Genomic DNA, 17,802 nt, shown 5'->3' on the forward strand with positions numbered 1-17,802 from the left:
AGATCAGACTTAGGCTTGAAATTCGTGAAAGCTGTGCATTCTGAAGCAGCGCGGTCGACTCTCCGCAAGTATGAGCCATGTCATCAGTGCCAGGAACAGCATCCGGGCCGCTTGTTGGGGCCGGAACGAAAGTACATTGGATAAGGTCAAAGACTCCACGCAAAAGTCCTGAGGAGATCCCCAGAGACATTCGAGTCTTTACGATCTACGTGCCGACTATCCACGTTTGTGATCCAGCAAAAATCCCCATACGGCTATTTGATGTTGCTTAACGAAATCAATAAATCCGACAGGAGATATGATAGTGGTCATAAGGTCCAGGCAGAATTAGCAACCCTATTTTATGGGAAGGGTTAGGCGCCAGCGAGAGCAACATGTCGTTCGTAGCCTTGAGAGTGTGTTTCATGATCTGAACAATGGATGCATGTACCTACTTAGGCTCGCGAAAAAGCCCGATCGATACTATCTGTACTGCGAGAAAATAAAAAAAAATACCAAAGGTTCGAACGCGGTTCGAACGCGTGACCTGAAGATATTCGAATCATGTGACTGCAATCTTCCGCTCTACCACTGCTGTTTTTCTTTGTTAGAATTTTAACCTACAAGGAATGACCTCGTCGTGGAGCACGATATTAAAGAGGTTGCGGGAAGTAAAACTCACAGCTACCGAACCGGGCCTTTAGGCATCATTTGACACGAGAATTAGGCATTTTTCCGCGACTATAAACTATCAATAAGGTTCGTCTTGGCGAGCGCCTGTTGCAAGTTTTGGCACATTCGCTGTTGCTCATGATGGCGCAATTCAAGAGCTTTTTGACAACAGGATGAATAGATTTGAAGGCTTGTGTTTTCGGAGTTCAGATGGACACCTGGCGGATCACTCTGCTTGCACCCTAAGCGTCATGAGGCCGTTGTATAGCATGAATCTTCGCCAGGTCGAAGTCGAATCCAAGAACGGCGACTGTGCATCTCTCTAACGAGCTTTCTCTTTTGGCTGAAGGACATCTGAGCATGGCATCAACGCTGATTCGTTGCGATTCCCGTCCTCACATATGTCCAGCTCCATCAACAAGTGGATGGGTTGTGCAGGGACAAGACAGAAACGACAAAAGTGGGATGCGGAAAAGCTGACCGAACAGGGCACATTAGTCGATGCATACATCCTCCTTACTGGCATCGAAGCCTTCTGTAGGGTCCGCTACGATCTCTGGGGAATGCTGCCCCTGGGCGCATGGACCATTTCAATAGGTGTCAAACCAAAGTCAGATCTCCAAAGTGATGTAAATGCACTAACGTCATGACGACGATGACTGACATAGTCACCGGAAAGGACGAATACACCAAATTTTGACATATTGAATGTCATAGTATATGTCACGGCAATAGACCTAACTTTTGGTCTTTGGCGAGTTCGGCAGAATTGATTCTATCTACCTTTCACACAGAACCCAGCACACAGAAACAGATTTGATCCCCAAATGCAATCCGCCGCAGTACTTCATCGCGCCTCAGCCTTGCAGGCTTGCAGATCCGCGAGGCTGCAACCTGCTGGGCGACGCCTTTTCCAGACGACAAGATCTCGTTTCGGTGAGAAAGCAGCTCCTTCCAGACCCGAAGCCCAGGACAAGAACAGCAGACTTCCACTGTGAGTAGATGCCACCGGGGGGGAGTTGCCTGTCTTTTTGACTGACCCGTTTTGCAGATTCGCTGTCGGCGGCCTCATTGCTCTGTTCCCCTTCTACTACATCTTCCACTCCGACAAGCCCGCCGCTTCCGAGCACACAAAGATCAAGGAGAAACGAAGAGAGGTAGGCACGCACAACGAGACGAGAGATCCGAGAGACAGCCCTGTCAAGACGCTGGAGCAGAAAAAGGCAAGGGACAATCAAGCATGAATCACCACTGGGTTTGGTGACAACGCCAGACCAGGAGCGTCTGACGAGGGTCCATGACTGCGGCCGGATACCGCAATTTCATACGCGCAGGCTGAACTTGTACATATACCTAGGAAGGAGCCATTGCATCAAAATGCTGAATGAATGATACCAACAGCAAACAGAAACAAAGCGAATGAAGGCATCGATCGCGCCGTTGCAAGTGCATCAGTTGTGGAATCCCAAACTTCGCTTATCTTCGCCTGATTGATTTAGGGACGGAAATCGAGATCGAAACTCTGCGGCAGCCCCGGGGATTAGGGAATAGCGCCTAAATTCGACGCCCATCTTCTTGGACGTTTTGGTTGGTTTGGGGCCCGCCTAGCCTGGTCGAGTGACGATGAGCGCAGTGTCGCGGGGTTTTCCACCTCAACTCAATCCTGCATAGCAACAATATCAGATGAGCACCACATCACAAGGGTTCTTGAAATATGAGTTTCTACAAATGGGTGACAGAGTGCCAGCTTACAGTACAGCCTGGCACAGCATGCTAGGCGTGTCAAGCCTTAGATCAAATCTTGTGGCCCTTGCGCAGAACGCGGAGAGATTTCTCTCTACTTCAGCTATCACAGACCGAGTGCAAACAATCGTGCCGCCAGTGACGCCCCTTGAGACGTGCAACCCGTACGAGCAGTGCAATGGAATGAAAAGACTGACGGTCAGCTTATCGAATGGATAACTGCATTAGGTAGACAGATCGCAGGATCATGGCAACACTGATGGCAACACGACATGACCAATCGCCGATCAGGCGGCCAGCATCTCAAGAACCTACACATACTGAAGGTAAGATAAAGCGGACGGACACGACCGACATCATGAACCCTATCATCCATGCCAGATGTACCTCGAAGACTGCTTCTCACGAGACGATAATTGCAAGATGCTATCCATATCACTTCTCCCCTGGTGTGTTTCGTTCTTCCTGACAGCGCTACTCATACGCAGGTATTCCAAGTTACGGTCAATCCCAGGACCATTCCTTGCGTCTATCACGGACCTCTGGAGGACTTACCAGATAGAGTATGGCAGCTTCAACGAGTCCATAGGGAAATGGCATGAGAGATATGGGCCGTTCCTTCGCATCGGCCCAAACACTGTGATCATAGCTGATTCAGCTGCGGTGAGCACGGTCTACTCGATGCACGGAGAGTTCAAGAAGGTAAGTCCACTGCCTCGAGTGTCATATCCACAGCTGACACCGTGTTTGAAGGCCGATTCTTATCAACCTCTCCGAGTGCTTTCGCATGGAAAAATTGCCGGAAGTGTCATTGACATGCAGGACGAAGCCGAAAACACCGCACTGAGAAGAGCCGTGGGCAATGCCTTTGCAATCAAGAACATATTGGACTACGAGGCCGACGTCGACTATACGACTGAGAACCTCATCCAAACACTCCGCAAGGCCCGCAGCCCGGACGTCTTCCTTCTCATGCAGCAGTTCCAGGTCGACTTCCTGATGAAAGCGGCATTCAGCAGGAATACGGACTATTTGACCGCCAGAAAATCCACGAGCGAGCTTACCGGACATACCAGGCTTTCCCACTGGACGAAATGGCAAAGCATGCCCACGCTCGAACGAGTGTTTTACAAGTCGCCATTCTGCAAAGAGTGGTATCGAAGGACGGGAAAACCACCACTCTGGACTGCCATGGCCACAGAAGAGCTGCACACCCGTCAAAAGATCGCTTCGAATGTCAAGACAGTCAAAGAGCAGGATCTCTTGTCGAAGTACATCGAGGGAGCCAATCGTCACAAGGACGTGTCAATGGACTTGCTACGCCGGATGATATCGTCTACCATCTCCGCTGGGTTCGACACTTCGGCATTCACGATGACGGCCATCCTGTACTTCCTGCTGAAAACACCTGACGCGATGCGGAGAGTGCAGGCCGAGCTGAACAAAGCACTGGGAGCCGGCGAGCTGTCCAATCCGCCGCGATATACCGAGACCGACAAGATGCCCTACCTCGCTGCCGTCATCAAAGAGGCGATGCGCCTTTATCATTTTCTGGCAGGTCCCTTGGAACGGGTCGTTCCTGTTGGCGGCGCCGAGATAGCTGGAAGATGGCTACCCGGCGGTACAGTTGTTGCTGTTCCCGCGGGTGTCGTCCACCGCGACAAAACGGTGTATGGGGAGGATGCTTGCTTCTTTTGGCCGGAGCGGTGGTTGCAGGCTGATGAGCATCAGCGTATTGTGATGGAAAGGACGATGCTAAGCTTCGGCGCTGGAAAGCGCATCTGTCTTGGGAGGCATATCGCGGAGTTGGAGATGAAGAAGGTCATTCCGAGATTGTTGCTGGAGTTCGATGTGAGTATCGCCTGTACTGTGACAGGCGGCCACGGCTAATCACACCTATGGGTAGATGGGCCTCGACGACCCAGAGTATATTCTCGAACCGGTGGACAAGTACAGCCGATTCATGAAACCCTTTTCGATCACCTTCAGAGACAGAATATGATGTCGATAGTGAACGAGTCACCCGTTTGGAGAGATGGGCGGTTAAAGATCCTACTATTCAGCGCTAGTGTGACTGATATGGGGCACGACTCGTGCCTTTTTGAGCCCAAGTGGCATGGGAGGAGATCCCAAATCATTATTCATTAGGTGGCACTGGCCAGCAAGCCCTGCGGTGGCGGCACTGCTGCGGCAGCCTTACGGAACACCAAACCGCTTGAATTAAGTTAGGCGTTCTCGTGGCGGACGCCGCAAGCCGAGAAAGCCCTATGCTTAAGCCAAACTTGACGATCCACCCCACATTACACAGGTCCATATTGCTAGCTGACCTCACTTCTTTTCTCTCTCACCTCTCCTCCGCTCACACTGTGCATGACACTACCACCTGCAATCATGCCTCTATCTGCGTGACGCGGTCAGGCCTGACCAACCTCCTTGGTTTTCCACAGCCACATTCCGGCAATTTTGACCATGAAGTGCCTCGCATTGGAGGCATTGCTTTCAGCTTGGCGTTTCCTAAAGCCTGGAGCATGATAGGCTGATTACTTTGTGATTTGGACGGTTTGCCGCCAGGCAGCGACAGCACAGCCGCAAAGGAACTCCAAAGCCTTCTTACCATGAAGGACTACAGCCTCCTGGTTTGTTCCAATCCCGCATTGCATCTAAGCTACGATTGAAGGTGAGCAACAGAGGGGGACACCATCAGAAGGCAGGGTTGAGATATTGTGAGACACCAACAGTATCCCGGTCAATAATGCAGCTTCTAGGTCTACAGGTCGACACGTGTCTCCATTGGAGTCGTCGAGAGAATCTGGCCCCTACTTCTCGATTCTGGCACTGACTCTTCAGCCGCGCGGGTTGTCCTTATCGATTGAACCTTGCGGCTGGACCTCTGGGTCTCTCAACTGTTCTTACTTCGCCCGTGCTTACCGCATTTTTTATCGCTTAATACTTTTGGAGCTGTATGCGCAGCTCTACTAGGAGAATAACACATTTGACGTCCTCTCAGACGAGGCTTGACTTGCATATTCAAGCGTCGTCTGGCCACAAGTCAATGAGTGGCATCACCTTTCCCTTCGACCGTTGAATACCTCCACACGAGAAGACCACCCCGCAGGCGCGAAGCGGTCCTAAGACTGCTCTTTTCTACTTGGCCCTATCTCTCCTGCCAGAAGGATGGATCCCGCAAGTGCCTTTGCCTTGGCTTGCAATGTCGTTCAAGCCGTCCAATGGTGTTACGAAACGGGTCAGGCTGTGTATCAGATATACAAAGACGGCACCACTCCTGCTAACCAACACCTCGACAGTTTGACACAGAAATTAACGCTGGCCTTGAATGGACTACGGGACCTCCACAATGTCGCATTGCCCACGGACGATGACAAACAGCTCAATGAAATCGCAGACACGTGTTACTGAATCGCAGACGACCTCCACAAGAAGCTGATAGACCTGAAAATGAAGTCCGAGGGAGGGCGAAGGAAAAAGCTGCAACGAGCAGTGAGGACACTATGGGAAAAAGAAGATATCAAGCGCCTTGAGAAAGATTTGGATGATATCCAGAGGTTGCTTCAAACTGCTGGCCTTGTTCACAATGTAAACAAAAGGTGAGTTTGCAATATGGATCCACACCGAGCCCGTTTCCAGAGAAAGTGACACCGTCTGAGAGGGAGTACACCGACGATGTACTCCCATATAAGAACAAGGTCCAGCAGGTTCGCGACGGCTGGTGCCATGACTCAGGACAGTAGGGGTATACGGTAGGAAGTTCGTGACCCCAGCTTACACGATATCGTCAAGTGCGATGAACCCGGAACGACAACAGGACCAATCTCGGTTTGAGTTGAGGAGCTACAGCGCTCAGGCGGTGCCCCTTTTTCTGGAAACAGGCTCGAAACCTGATGGTGATACTCCGTACTGACACATGCAGTCGTCGATGCGAGGCTCTCACCAAGGAACAAGCGGAGAAGTTACACAAGCTCTGCGACGAATGTCACCTATCATTTGACGATATCCGACGTGATGTCGCCGAGCTTAAGGGGCTTGTCAACGACGAAGGCAGCGTAACGCGTAAAGTGATTAGCGAGCAAGCAACGTCGGCAGAAAGGCGCGTTACTTACGAACGGCTTCTTGACAGCCTGGCTTTCGAAGCCATGAATTCGCGAAGCAGTTCGCGAAGTCTCAAAATTGAAGAAGGCACATTTGAGCACCTGCTCGTCGAGAAGGTTACCGGCGACTGGGATTGCTTCATCGTCTGGCTACGGACTGGGAACGGTCTATACTGGGTTAACGGCAAGCCTGGTAGTGGCAAGAGCACATTGATGAAATTCCTCATCGAACATGATGCGACAATGAGAGAGCTGCTTCGTTGGACAAAGGGCAAAGAAGTCAGGATCTTAGGTCACTTCTTCTGGAGTGCCGGCAGCGATTTGGAGAAGGACCAAAGGGATACTTACTCACAATCTTGCATCAAGCATGGATGGAAGATGAGGACGTTGTGACCGCTCTCATCCAACACCACCCACAGTGGAAGAAAAAACGGTCCCAGAGCGACTGGTCCCCGAAGCAATTGGAGGAAGCATTGAAGACAACCTTCCAGGCTACTGGATACAGCTATTGTATCTTTGTCGATGGGATTGATGAATGTGGCAATCAAGGTACCGGGAGTCAAGATGAGGTTCTTGATCATATTGACACGCTCGGGCAAAAGTCGAATATCAAGTTCTGCGTATCCAGCCGGCCAGAGACCATCTTCAGACAAAGGCTCAATCAATATCCTAAGCTCAGACTGCAGGATTTGAACAGAATTGACATCGAGCTATTCGTGGAAAAGACCTTCGAGCGAAGACTGGGTGCTGGAATCCCGATGGCGGTTGACGATTACGAGTTGTCGCGACTGCGTCGAGATCTTAGCAACTGGTCGGAAGGTATATTTCTGTGGGTGAGATTGGCTGTCAAGACTGCGCTTGACGGTATCCGCAACAACGACAACTTGGAGGAGTTAAAAGCCCGTTTGCAACAAGTGGCTGGAAATCTCGAGGCACTTTACCAAAACATGTGGGATCGACTCAATGAAGGGAAGAAACTATACAGAACGGAGGCTTCTCTGATCTTGAACCATGTGCTCGCCTGTTTGGGATTATACGATTTTGGATCAACTGGAGCTGGAAAATGTTCGGTTCTCGACGTCTTGTTGCTACTGGATCGAGGTGTGAGACAAACGCATCTTGAGTTGGGCACCCTACCGTCACATATCGAATTAAGGCAAAAGTGTGAATCGGTTGAACACAGAGTCCTCGTGCGCTGCGCTGGACTCTTGGAAATTGAACAGCGTGACCTAGACGCCAACCGATGTATCAGAAATGCGAACGACAAGGACTTCGGGACAACCGCACATGCTCAAAAAATATTATTACAACAAGATCAGACTCATACATCGAACTGCTCGAGACTTTCTTCTCGACACTCAAGCCAGCCGAGAACTCCTATCACACCACCCATGGACCCGTGCTGAAGCTCTTGCCGTATACCTCCAAACCGAACTCGTTGCTCTTCGTACTGGGATTATCACAGCGAATTTGATGAAGGTAGTAAGGTTTCTCCAAATTATGCGACTGGCAGAGCTTGGTGTCAACAGCGTGCCCTTGCTAAATGGCCTGGACCTGGCATGTACTCTGGACGCTCCTGGAAGTGGTTCTGCCAAAAATGCTAAACATTGGGTACTTCGTTTGGAGGCAGGGGATCGTCCGACACTGGGTCATTCGCTTGATTTTGTCGGCCTCGTGGTCGAACATGGTCATCTCGAATACCTGGATCACATTTCAGGCGGTGATTTTCGCCAGTTTGGGGCCGATTATCTCGATTACCTGATGCTCTTGGTGTCTAACAATCGACGTTACGATCCTTCTGCCCCTCGTGATGCTGATGTACAACTGCCACAACCGAGGAAAACCCTTGAGCATTTCATTGAGCTCGGTGGCTCCTCGAGTCACATATACTGGCCAGGTCGGGGTCCGGTCGCAATCTTAACCACTCCGTGGATTGCTTTTATGTTGAACACCCTTCGATGTACAACATATCCTAAAAACGCTTACTGGTCGTGGTCTGACTACGCAGCGCCACGCTTTCTAGAGTCTCATGCTGACATATCCACCAATTTCATTATTCAGAATGTCTGGAGGATGTTCAATAATGTGCCAATGCATGACTTCGTCATGAGCGACCGACCCCGACACTATTCGCCAGCAGATATTAGCCTCTCGGGGTACTTCAAAGAACATTTACATGATTCTGCCACGCCTTCAATGGCGCAGCAGCACCCTTTTCGAGAACTCTCCATGGACGAATTTGAAGATCGTTTGAGGATAGCCAGATACATCCCCCAATATCAACTCGATCGTACTGTCCACGAATACGTCGTGTGGTTCGAGGTGAACGGAGTGTTTGTGGTACACTATATTCAGCGAAAACTTGGGCGCAAATGGCGCGATTTGGGATCGCTAGATTCATCAAGTATAGGTTCACCTCATCAAGAACCTCTTTGCGTATGTCTCCCAAGCATAGACGTCGCTGCACTTCCCAGCCCTGACGACTCCATGGCACTCGTCGAAGCTTATGAAGCAATGGAAGAATCTGTTTTGCGAAGTGACCCGTTCGAGCGAGAATGTCACCAGAAAGTGAAAGAAATATTCGGTCGCAGCAGAAAAGTGGACATGTGCCGCTATCTCCTTGCCAAAGGCTACATCAAGCATCCCGGTGATCCGGAGGTTCTTCGAGAAGCACCACCGATGTTTCGGGAGGACGACAGGAACGGTTCTGAGGAAGACGCTGAGCCGGCCATCCCGGACGCAGGAAGTCCTGGGATGGAGGATAAAGACAGCTTGGACGGAGACCTTGATGTGTCTAATGACTCTGATCCCGAAATCAAGCCATTCGAGAAGCGAATGACAGATCTCTCTATCTACTACGACGCCAACGAGACTTTTTCAGACCACGATGTGTGACTTCAGGGCACCGGTGGACTTTGCACTGGCGACAAGATTCAGGAATCTGACCAGGAACATGATACTGTACACGTCGATGTACTGCCTATCAGACGGTGCCACCTTTTCTGGAACAAGGCTGGACGGGTAGCGTGGCTGGTGTTGTGCAGTCGGATGTTTTCTTCAAAGAGCATAGAATGTCAAATCATTACACAACCTGATCAGTTGGCATTTGTGGCACTGACTCTACCTCGATAGAGAAGGGTTTGGATCAACGATAGTAGTTGACATGAGGAAACAGTGCCATTGCTGAAGCTAACCAGAATAGCTTAGGAGTTTTAGGCGCCGGCGTTAAGCAGAGTCGGTGCTCCAGGCTTTCCCCCTCGTCAAAAGGCTTGGTAGTCGGTACTTATCTCTAATGAGTGTCGGTGTTGGCCATCTCGAAATCCAGCACCAATTGTTTTTAAAATGCAATCTATAAACACAACCCATTTATACATGTACGTCAACGTCAAATTTTTTCATCGCATTCATTCGCAGCCGTCACCAGCGAGAAAGTGGCATCTCACACAGCAGCGGACCTTCGCCGGCTGAAGACTTTCTTCAATCTGTTCCCGCTCTTGCTCTCCTTGTCGGCAGATGACTCGATGACGGGGGTACCGAGACTTTCGCTTTCATTGACCGTGGTAAGCTGTGCGACAGTGGCACGTCTGAATTCGGGCATCTTGGCGCCTTGTTTTCTGAGAATCTCGTCGGTGGTCTTTGTGCCGTAGAAGCCGATTAGAGGGTCGTCAGCCTCGTAGTAGAGTTGCTCTTCGGCCCATTCACGGAGGGTCTCGAGGTAGGCTTGTCGGCTGGGAAAGCCGCGGTAGCTGTTGTCGGGGGTGACGAGAGTGTCGATTGAGGCGGCGGAGTAGACGGAGGGGGCGCGCGAGGTGGTGCGGGGTTGAATTGCTTTGACAGACATTTTGTCGCTAAGAGAGTCGGAACAGACGTGGTGTAATGAGAAGATGCTGGAGAGGACAAGACGAAGATTGAAAGATGAATATAAAGGGTGAAGATGGACTAAGAATGGAAATGAGGATAGATTCAAGATTCAAGATCCAACTAATGCGAGTACGAGATGGAAGAGGTTCGTCTCTGGGCGGCCCTGCCAAGGGTAGAAGGTCGGATCACTGTGACCAAAGATAACTCATACAATCCTGTAGGCGATCGACATCTTGTACGAGGTATTCTGTGGCAAAAGAGGTCAGCGACATGACGTGCCGGATAGTCGGAACATTGAGGCATTGGAACCTGGTGCCAGTGTCCTTTCTTTGGTAGCACACGTGGGCGGGTTGATGACGCTTTCGTGCGGATTGGTTGAAGATTGCGGGATGTGCATGAATGCTTCACTATACAGTAGGGCACCCTGCTCGTCTAAACCAACGTCACGATACAGCAGGTCGATCGCACCTAAAATCACTCAGAGGCTTAGAGAGGCTGTTTTTGGCAAACCGAAAAGCATTGTAGAGCATTTCCCGGGATGAGTATCTGCTATATTTAGGAGCCAGGAGAACGGCATTCTGTATGTTGATTATTCCCTCTTCAAAAACCGATCTTGCCGATGTCCCGCAGTCCCCACAGACTTACATCGAGTATTGTTGAGGTGAGTGCGAGGCAGAACCAGAATGCTGCTTGATAGCCCTCCAGTAAAGCTGCGGGTGCACTCTTATTGGCGTCGTGTGACTTCGTCGTGATACTTCCTGCAATAACAGCGCATAGGGCCAACCCAACGCTCTGGCCGATCTTCGATACAGCGAGGATACTGCCCCAGCCAACGCCTGAGTTTTGTCTGGAAATGCCGCAGTGATGACGAGGTTGGAAACTGTGAACAATGTGTCGGCTCCAGGATCGTTCAGATCCAAGGCTGGGTATGCATATTCCCAGTATGAATCTTGGGTCTTCATCACGGCTGCCAGGATAGGTGCAATGCTCGAGACAGCCGGATCAGGATGACAGCCCAGTTAGCGTTGATCTTGTGTATGGCAAGACCCATGAACACGTTCGTAATGAGTCCGGCCATAGGAGCAGGATGGAAGCGTAGCCAGGCTTGTGTGGCACTGAGCCGCTGGCCGTCTTGAAAGAAAAAGGAGAAGAGGGATTCACGGGCATTGGCGGCACCCCAAGCCAAGAAAATGTCTATGCAAACGGTTGTAAAGATCCGATTGCGCCAAATCGAGTCGGGAATGATGGCCGGTCGTCCCAGCTTTTCTTGTCGTCCCACCCACATGACGAATATCGCCGGTAATACGGGCACATATCCCGGCGGTCGTGCCTCTGCGGGAGAGCTCGGCTTGGACTGGACTTCATGGTCTGAGACAACACTTGAAGATCTAGGAAGCTCGACACTTGCTGATGTGGTAACTTCAATCTGAGTAGTTGTGGTAGTTAGTGTCGCCATGCTGGTGGCTGTTCAAGTCAAGTGCTCTCTGAACAGACAAAGTTGACCTATAGGCGACACTGTGGCATTAAATGCAGCAGCATACACTGGGCTCTTACCTGCAGAGACGGCCTCATCAACCATAGTGACTGCTTCAAAGATCAGTACACCCTGTTGTCGGTGTCATTGTCGGTGAGCGCCGTATGTGAAACGCTATGGGCAATTCCGAAATGCGATTTCGGACAGGGATGGATGCTCGAAGCAGAAGGACATTCCCGCTAAATGTCCCGGCTTGGCATGTATGTTGAGTTTGTCTCTATTCGATCTGGGAGCTGCAGGAACGCAAAACACGCCACTGGTCAGCCCACCTGGACCTAACGCCATTGGGCCTTTCGGATGTGTAGGAGATGCCCTTGCCGGACCAGCTCCCTTTCCCTTGCCCGAGTGATGCCACCACTTCTCAGCCCAATTAAAAAAGGATCCAGGCCCAATCAAAGAAAACTCCCTGGACCACGAATTCACCGCTGACCGGTTTATCTCCCTTTTCCTTTCTTCATTCTTTGATTTAACCCACGGCCGGTGTTCCTCTCATTCTTCCTGCACCTTGAACAGCAATAGACAGGAGCTCAGCTCTTGGTTCACGGTCAAAATGTGAGCGCGCCCTTATTCTCAACAAAATGCTGATCGGGACTAACATACAATCTTGACAGGAATTCCACCTTCGCCTCTTCCTCGCCCGTCACCTACAGCGATTACTTCAACGACATCTCACAATACAACGTCCACCTCAATGTCTTCGAAAGGGCTTGGGCTGCATGGTACGCGTACATGCAGAATGACGTCCTTGCCACCGGCATTATGTCCTTCATGATGCACGAGATTGTTTACTTTGGCCGCTGTTTGCCTTTCATGATCATGGACAAGATCCCATATTTCCGCCGATACAAGATTCAAGGCGTAAGTGTCGATTGAAAGTAGCCCGCCTCGAATCCTGCTAACGACGTGCAGCAAAAAATGCCCACCCTCTCCGAACAATGGGCATGCGCAAAGCTCGTCCTTCTGTCGCACTTCACCGTCGAACTCCCCCAGATCTGGCTCTTCCACCCTATGTCCCAATACTTCGGCCTGTCCAGCACCGTTCCTTTCCCCCACTGGACCACAATGGCATGGCAAATCGCTTTGTTCTTCGTTCTTGAGGATGCATGGCATTATTGGTTGCACCGAGCTCTCCACACGCCTCGCTTGTACAAGATGATTCACAAACTCCACCACCAGTACAGTGCGCCTTTCGGTCTTGCTGCAGAATATGCTTCGCCACTCGAGACCATGATCCTCGCCTTCGGCTCAGTCGGTATTCCCATCGTCTTCTGCGCATTCACCAAGAACCTGCATATCATGACCATGTACTTGTGGATCATTGGCCGTCTCTTCCAAGCTATCGATGCTCATTCGGGATACGAGTTCCCTTGGAGCTTGCATCATTTCCTCCCATTCTGGGCTGGTGCCGACCACCACGACGTACACCATGAGAAGTTCCTCGGTAACTACTCCAGTTCATTCCGATGGTGGGATGCAGTCATGGGTACCGAAGCCGGAAGTGCATCGGACAAGAAGTTGAGAGAAAAGAAGGTTGCTGTCAAAGAGGAATAAGTTGAACCCCACGTTGGATGATATAAATGTCCAAAGGCGAAGTCTCGGCCAGCTTCGTTGTACATATGTGGTCGACCATTAGACGTCTCGCTTCGTTGCGGCATGGAAAGGTGCATGATTTGGCGTTTAGTCGCGATTCATAGACTGGAAGGTGTCTGGAGGGCGCAGGATTGAATAGTTTAGCGTTGCGCTGTATCAATGGAGTATCATCAACATGGAAAGACCCATTGTTAGTTTGCAGGATGGTGTCCAGGCTCATTCAAGATTTCGCTGTCTCGCAGCCGCAGCTTTCCAAAGCTTCCGATATCTTCTCACGATTGTCCTCAATGGCTCGACGACGAAGTTCCATGATTTGTTCCTGGGTGGGATGGTCCTGAACATCTGCATTTAGAGGTGCAGTGGTTCGAAAGTTCGATAGCACCTCGTTGATCTTTGCAGCAAGCCTCACGTCCCGACCACTCAAGCCTCGAGGGCTATGGGTTGTGCACGTTATGGTCATGTAGATGGGTCCATCACGGTCCTGTAGCCGAGCAATATGTGGATGATGTCCCATCTCTTCAGCCCTCGCCATGATCAATCGCTCAATCTCATCACATTCGTTGTATGATGACACAGCGGCATGTCTGTGAATGGCGTCGCCCAAGGGATCAAGTTCCCAGTCCACAGTGCCATACCATGGCCCGGTCTTGGTTGAATCCGATTCTGGACTCGATAGCAATGAGGACAGAGCTTCCTCGAGCTTTTCTTTCTTCACCTTGGGTGTTGGCGCAATCCTTTGTGTGACGACATTTCCATCTTTCAGGCGAAAAGTGACTTCCTGTCGGTCGCGTGAGATCGTCACAGGATCGATGGAGGAGAAGGACAAGTTTCGACGAAAAGAAAGGATTCGTCTGCCGCAAGCAAACGGAGACGGGAGGTGGATAGCATTGCTCGAGGTTCCATGAGCACAAAACTGCGGTAATGTTCTCTGACTTGTTGCGGGGAGTCGTCGCATTGCCAATGCTAAACCTCGATAAATCGGGAGAGGTGATATTTAAAACCTGCAACATGAACAATTCGTAGCCTGGGGCAGCATCGTCATGGGCTAACGCCAACCCAGCCCTGCTGCGGGGGGCTAGGGGCTAGCTTGATGCCGGAAGGACGGCGACAACAGCTCACCTGCCAAAGCTTTCCAAGGTTGTTTTCTTCCTCGCGTTATAAGTTCTTTCTTCAGTCGGCTTCGCCAATTGACCATCCGTCAAGCATTCTAAGCACTCAAGTTGCCTAAAATGGACATGGTGAATCGATGCTCAATATGTGGATGAGGCTACATGCTTCGACGAGCACCTATGCAAGTCGCATGAGGGATTCACAAACATCGACTCTTGCGAACAGACTGGGAAATGTCATTCGCCGTCAAACGAGATTGCTATCCGATCGCGAGTTTGAGCATACATCCACAGATCCTACCAGCGACTATGTTCAGCCTTGCCAGAAATACCTGAAACCGGCAGCGTTTGGGGTTGTTGTTCTTCCGATACCAACGACCACTCAGCCATCAGAATGGACATCTTCGCTTATACAAGCCACGAGCAAGCCTGATATACAAGGTACATGCAGGCATCAAATATGTACGGCCGTGGACGCGCCTGGTGAGCAACGAATGTTTCTATTGATGTCCTTGTCACTTTCCATTTTTCCTGCATCTGCTTTTTATTCAGCTGTGTGACTTGTTTTGCTTTGCGGTTGCGTCTGCATGTTCCAGCCCCATTGCATTAAGCCTATACTTTAAAACGGCCAGCAAGGCCTACGATGTTTCGTCTCGACCTGTTGTTGTTGCTTCAATTGACTTGTTGCGCTGCACACGCCATCCCCGTCCGGCACCGGGACATATTGTCGCCATTAAACCCTCTCAAGAGCGTGGCGAGTGAGCTGGCCAGCATTGTGACCGCGCCGGGCAGTCGGATAACCACTACTGCCGACACCACGACGTTGTCAATCGCACAAGTGCCTCCGACGTCCACGGCACAATCCTCAGCCCTTGAGACGTCCGCAAGCAGCATAGAAACTATAACAAGCACACAGAATGGAGGTTCGAATACCGTCGCAGTAACGACAAGTGGAAGTGTACTGGAAAGTTCAACGCCGTCTGGGACCACGGCACAGTTTTTGACCGCCAGTGACTTCAGTACTTCCTCGTCAGCCATCTCTCCAAGCAGTCCCGCTGTCGAGTCGACTGGTACGCACAATGGATCTACTGGATCCTCGCGGATAGCAAACTCTGTTGTACCGACTGTTACACATGCTAGTGCTTCATCGAGCACGGGCTCTCCAGCATCGGCGACTGCTTCGGGGTCAGGCTCTGGCGGCGGATCAGGGTCAGGATCAACATCCGCTACGGTGAAGAGATCAAGCAACCTGTCCCCAGGAGAGCTTGCTGCTGTTGTCATTCTCCCAGTCCTCGCTCTCTTGGCCGTACTCTTCCTGGTCGTGCGCTTTTGCCCACCTGTCCGCAAACAATATGGGTACTGGCGTCAACAACAACGCGAGGACCGGGCGTACCGTCGCCAACTAGACGATCCTGTCATGTCATTCAATGGTCTCGGACTCGGTGATGTGGACAGTTTGGTGCGGCGTTTTTCATTTGGCTTCCAGAAACCTGAAACCCAAAGTATACGACGAAAACCGCTGACTTGGGAAGCCGGACGTATAGGCACGGGAGGGGTCAGGGCTATTGGCATGGCAGTACCGATGGGAGGCAGCGAACACGAGCATAGGAGATCTTTGAGTATCATCTCAGAAGAAAGTGACATTACAGACCATTATGAGGATGTTAGGTCTGAAGGATCATGAGCTTTGGAGGAGCTTTTGTTATGACTGTCATGGTTCTTGAGCAAGCGACCACCCTTTTCTTATGTAAATGAGCGATCGTTCAAGGTTTCCTTTACTGTATACAATATGTACTCTTCAGCATGGTGTGCGAGTATCCTCCACCAAAGTGCATGGAAAATGTTCGGCGTGTATAGATTTCGGACTATGATTCGCCGGAAGCTATGCAATCAGAGCTTCCTGCAGTGAACCGTCTTTTCAGTAGACCAATTCGAAATAGTGTCAACAAACTCCAAAAAGGTGGAATTCAATACTTGACACTCTTGCGCTGAACAGCTGTAGTACCAAACGTGGTGCCGAGCGAGGAGTGGGCTTCTTGAGGAATACAAGGTCACAGAGCTACCACCGAATTTTCAACTACGCTGTTATATCTCATTGCCGAACACAAAGTCGACAGCAACCACGAAGCTACTGATCCTCGCAGCAACCAATCATCCACAATGTCCAGCTCTTCAGACATAGACCTCCCCCTCCTGAGGGACCGCCTGGTCAGCATCGCCCTCCAAGCAGGCGTGATGATAACCAGCGCCACACCGACCACAACCTCATCCGGCACGAAGAAGAACACCGCCGATCTAGTCACGGAAACCGACCAAGCTGTCGAAGCGTACATCTCAAAGGAAATGAAAACGCTGTACCCAACTTTCTCATTCATGGGCGAAGAAACCTACAAGCCAGGCATGCAACTAGGTCCCGAACCAACGTTCATCGTCGACCCTATCGATGGCACAACAAATTTCGTCCACCGTCACCCTTACATCAGCATCAGTTTGGGATTCGCCGTAAACCGGGTGCCGGTAGTGGGCGTGGTGTACAATCCGTTTACCGGCAAATTATATACCGGCGTCAAGGGCCAGGGAAGCTATGTGTCTACGATCCGAGACGGAAAGACGCACGGCGAGGAGGTTCGCTTACCGCTGAAAGGAAGCGAGGCTCTAACAGGTCTGGACTCGTGTATAGTGATCATCGAGTGGGGAAGTGATCGGTCCGGTTCGAATTGGAAAGTAAAGTGCGATACGTGGGCTAGGTTGGGCCAGAGTAAAGACGAGGGCGGGGCGATGGTGCATAGTGCTCGAGCGTTGGGCAGTGCTGCGCTGAATATGTGTGCTGTCGCGGAGGGGACGTTGGATGTCTACTGGGAGGGCGGATGTTGGGCCTGGGATGTTTGTGCGGGATGGGTCATTCTTACGGAGGCTGGGGGGATTGTGGTTGACGGAAATCCCGGGTCGTGGGAGGTCGACGTTGATCATCGGATATACCTTGCTGTTAGGGGTGCGAAGGAGGGACAGAAGGAATTGGTGGAGGAGTTTTGGTCGTATGTTGAGGGGGAGATGGTGTATCCGCATTAATCAGCCTTGCATTGAGCGCAGATAGAGCCTTATATAGACTAGAGAACCATAGACACGAAATGTTCGTGCTGGAACAACATGGTGAACTGCTAGTTGGAATCTCCAAGCTGTACTCTATGCTTCTCAATCCACTGGATAG

The 17,802-nt window shown here is 50.9% G+C and overlaps 8 protein-coding genes across 8 annotated transcripts; 6 read left to right on the top strand and 2 right to left on the bottom strand.

The window, feature by feature from the left end:
* Positions 1-1,052: 1,052 nt before the first annotated feature.
* EDD37DRAFT_606083 (uncharacterized protein) lies at positions 1,053-1,895 on the top strand (the record flags this gene model as incomplete). The annotated part of the gene is made up of 3 exons (XM_062814856.1): positions 1,053-1,280; positions 1,446-1,645; positions 1,703-1,895. The coding sequence occupies 3 exons, from the start codon at positions 1,053-1,055 to the stop codon at positions 1,893-1,895; spliced, it is 621 nt and encodes a 206-aa protein (XP_062673148.1).
* A 386-nt stretch (positions 1,896-2,281) lies between these two features.
* EDD37DRAFT_256874 (cytochrome P450) lies at positions 2,282-4,464 on the top strand. Its single transcript, XM_062810753.1, has 3 exons — positions 2,282-2,720; positions 2,893-4,245; positions 4,301-4,464. Exons 1-3 carry the CDS (start codon positions 2,667-2,669, stop codon positions 4,394-4,396), a joined length of 1,503 nt encoding a protein of 500 aa, XP_062673149.1. The 5' UTR covers positions 2,282-2,666; the 3' UTR covers positions 4,397-4,464.
* Positions 4,465-5,850: 1,386 nt separating this feature from the next.
* On the top strand, positions 5,851-9,395 carry EDD37DRAFT_606085 (uncharacterized protein; the record flags this gene model as incomplete). Its single annotated transcript, XM_062814857.1, has 4 exons — positions 5,851-5,999; positions 6,323-6,779; positions 6,818-7,690; positions 7,734-9,395. The coding sequence occupies 4 exons, from the start codon at positions 5,851-5,853 to the stop codon at positions 9,393-9,395; spliced, it is 3,141 nt and encodes a 1,046-aa protein (XP_062673150.1).
* Positions 9,396-10,870: 1,475 nt separating this feature from the next.
* Positions 10,871-12,033, bottom strand: EDD37DRAFT_256968 (uncharacterized protein). The gene has a single exon (XM_062810754.1). The coding sequence runs from the start codon at positions 11,815-11,817 to the stop codon at positions 11,323-11,325; it is 495 nt and encodes a 164-aa protein (XP_062673151.1). The 5' UTR covers positions 11,818-12,033; the 3' UTR covers positions 10,871-11,322.
* A 45-nt stretch (positions 12,034-12,078) lies between these two features.
* EDD37DRAFT_646952 (methylsterol monooxygenase) lies at positions 12,079-13,446 on the top strand (the record flags this gene model as incomplete). The annotated part of the gene is made up of 3 exons (XM_062817800.1): positions 12,079-12,095; positions 12,507-12,753; positions 12,805-13,446. 3 exons carry the CDS (start codon positions 12,079-12,081, stop codon positions 13,444-13,446), a joined length of 906 nt encoding a protein of 301 aa, XP_062673152.1.
* Positions 13,447-13,576: 130 nt separating this feature from the next.
* On the bottom strand, positions 13,577-14,839 carry EDD37DRAFT_256982 (uncharacterized protein). The gene has a single exon (XM_062810755.1). It carries the CDS (start codon positions 14,438-14,440, stop codon positions 13,706-13,708), a length of 735 nt encoding a protein of 244 aa, XP_062673153.1. The 5' UTR covers positions 14,441-14,839; the 3' UTR covers positions 13,577-13,705.
* A 398-nt stretch (positions 14,840-15,237) lies between these two features.
* Positions 15,238-16,444, top strand: EDD37DRAFT_662984 (uncharacterized protein; the record flags this gene model as incomplete). Its single annotated transcript, XM_062819179.1, has 1 exon — positions 15,238-16,444. One exon carries the CDS (start codon positions 15,238-15,240, stop codon positions 16,276-16,278), a length of 1,041 nt encoding a protein of 346 aa, XP_062673154.1. The 3' UTR covers positions 16,279-16,444.
* On the top strand, positions 16,399-17,780 carry EDD37DRAFT_256984 (myo-inositol-1-monophosphatase). The gene has a single exon (XM_062810756.1). The coding sequence runs from the start codon at positions 16,755-16,757 to the stop codon at positions 17,661-17,663; it is 909 nt and encodes a 302-aa protein (XP_062673155.1). The 5' UTR covers positions 16,399-16,754; the 3' UTR covers positions 17,664-17,780.
* The last annotated feature ends 22 nt before the right edge of the window (positions 17,781-17,802 follow it).

Source organism: Exophiala viscosa (assembly GCF_022695815.1).
Source record: "Exophiala viscosa unplaced genomic scaffold EDD37scaffold_2, whole genome shotgun sequence".
Lineage (NCBI taxonomy): Eukaryota > Fungi > Ascomycota > Eurotiomycetes > Chaetothyriales > Herpotrichiellaceae > Exophiala > Exophiala viscosa.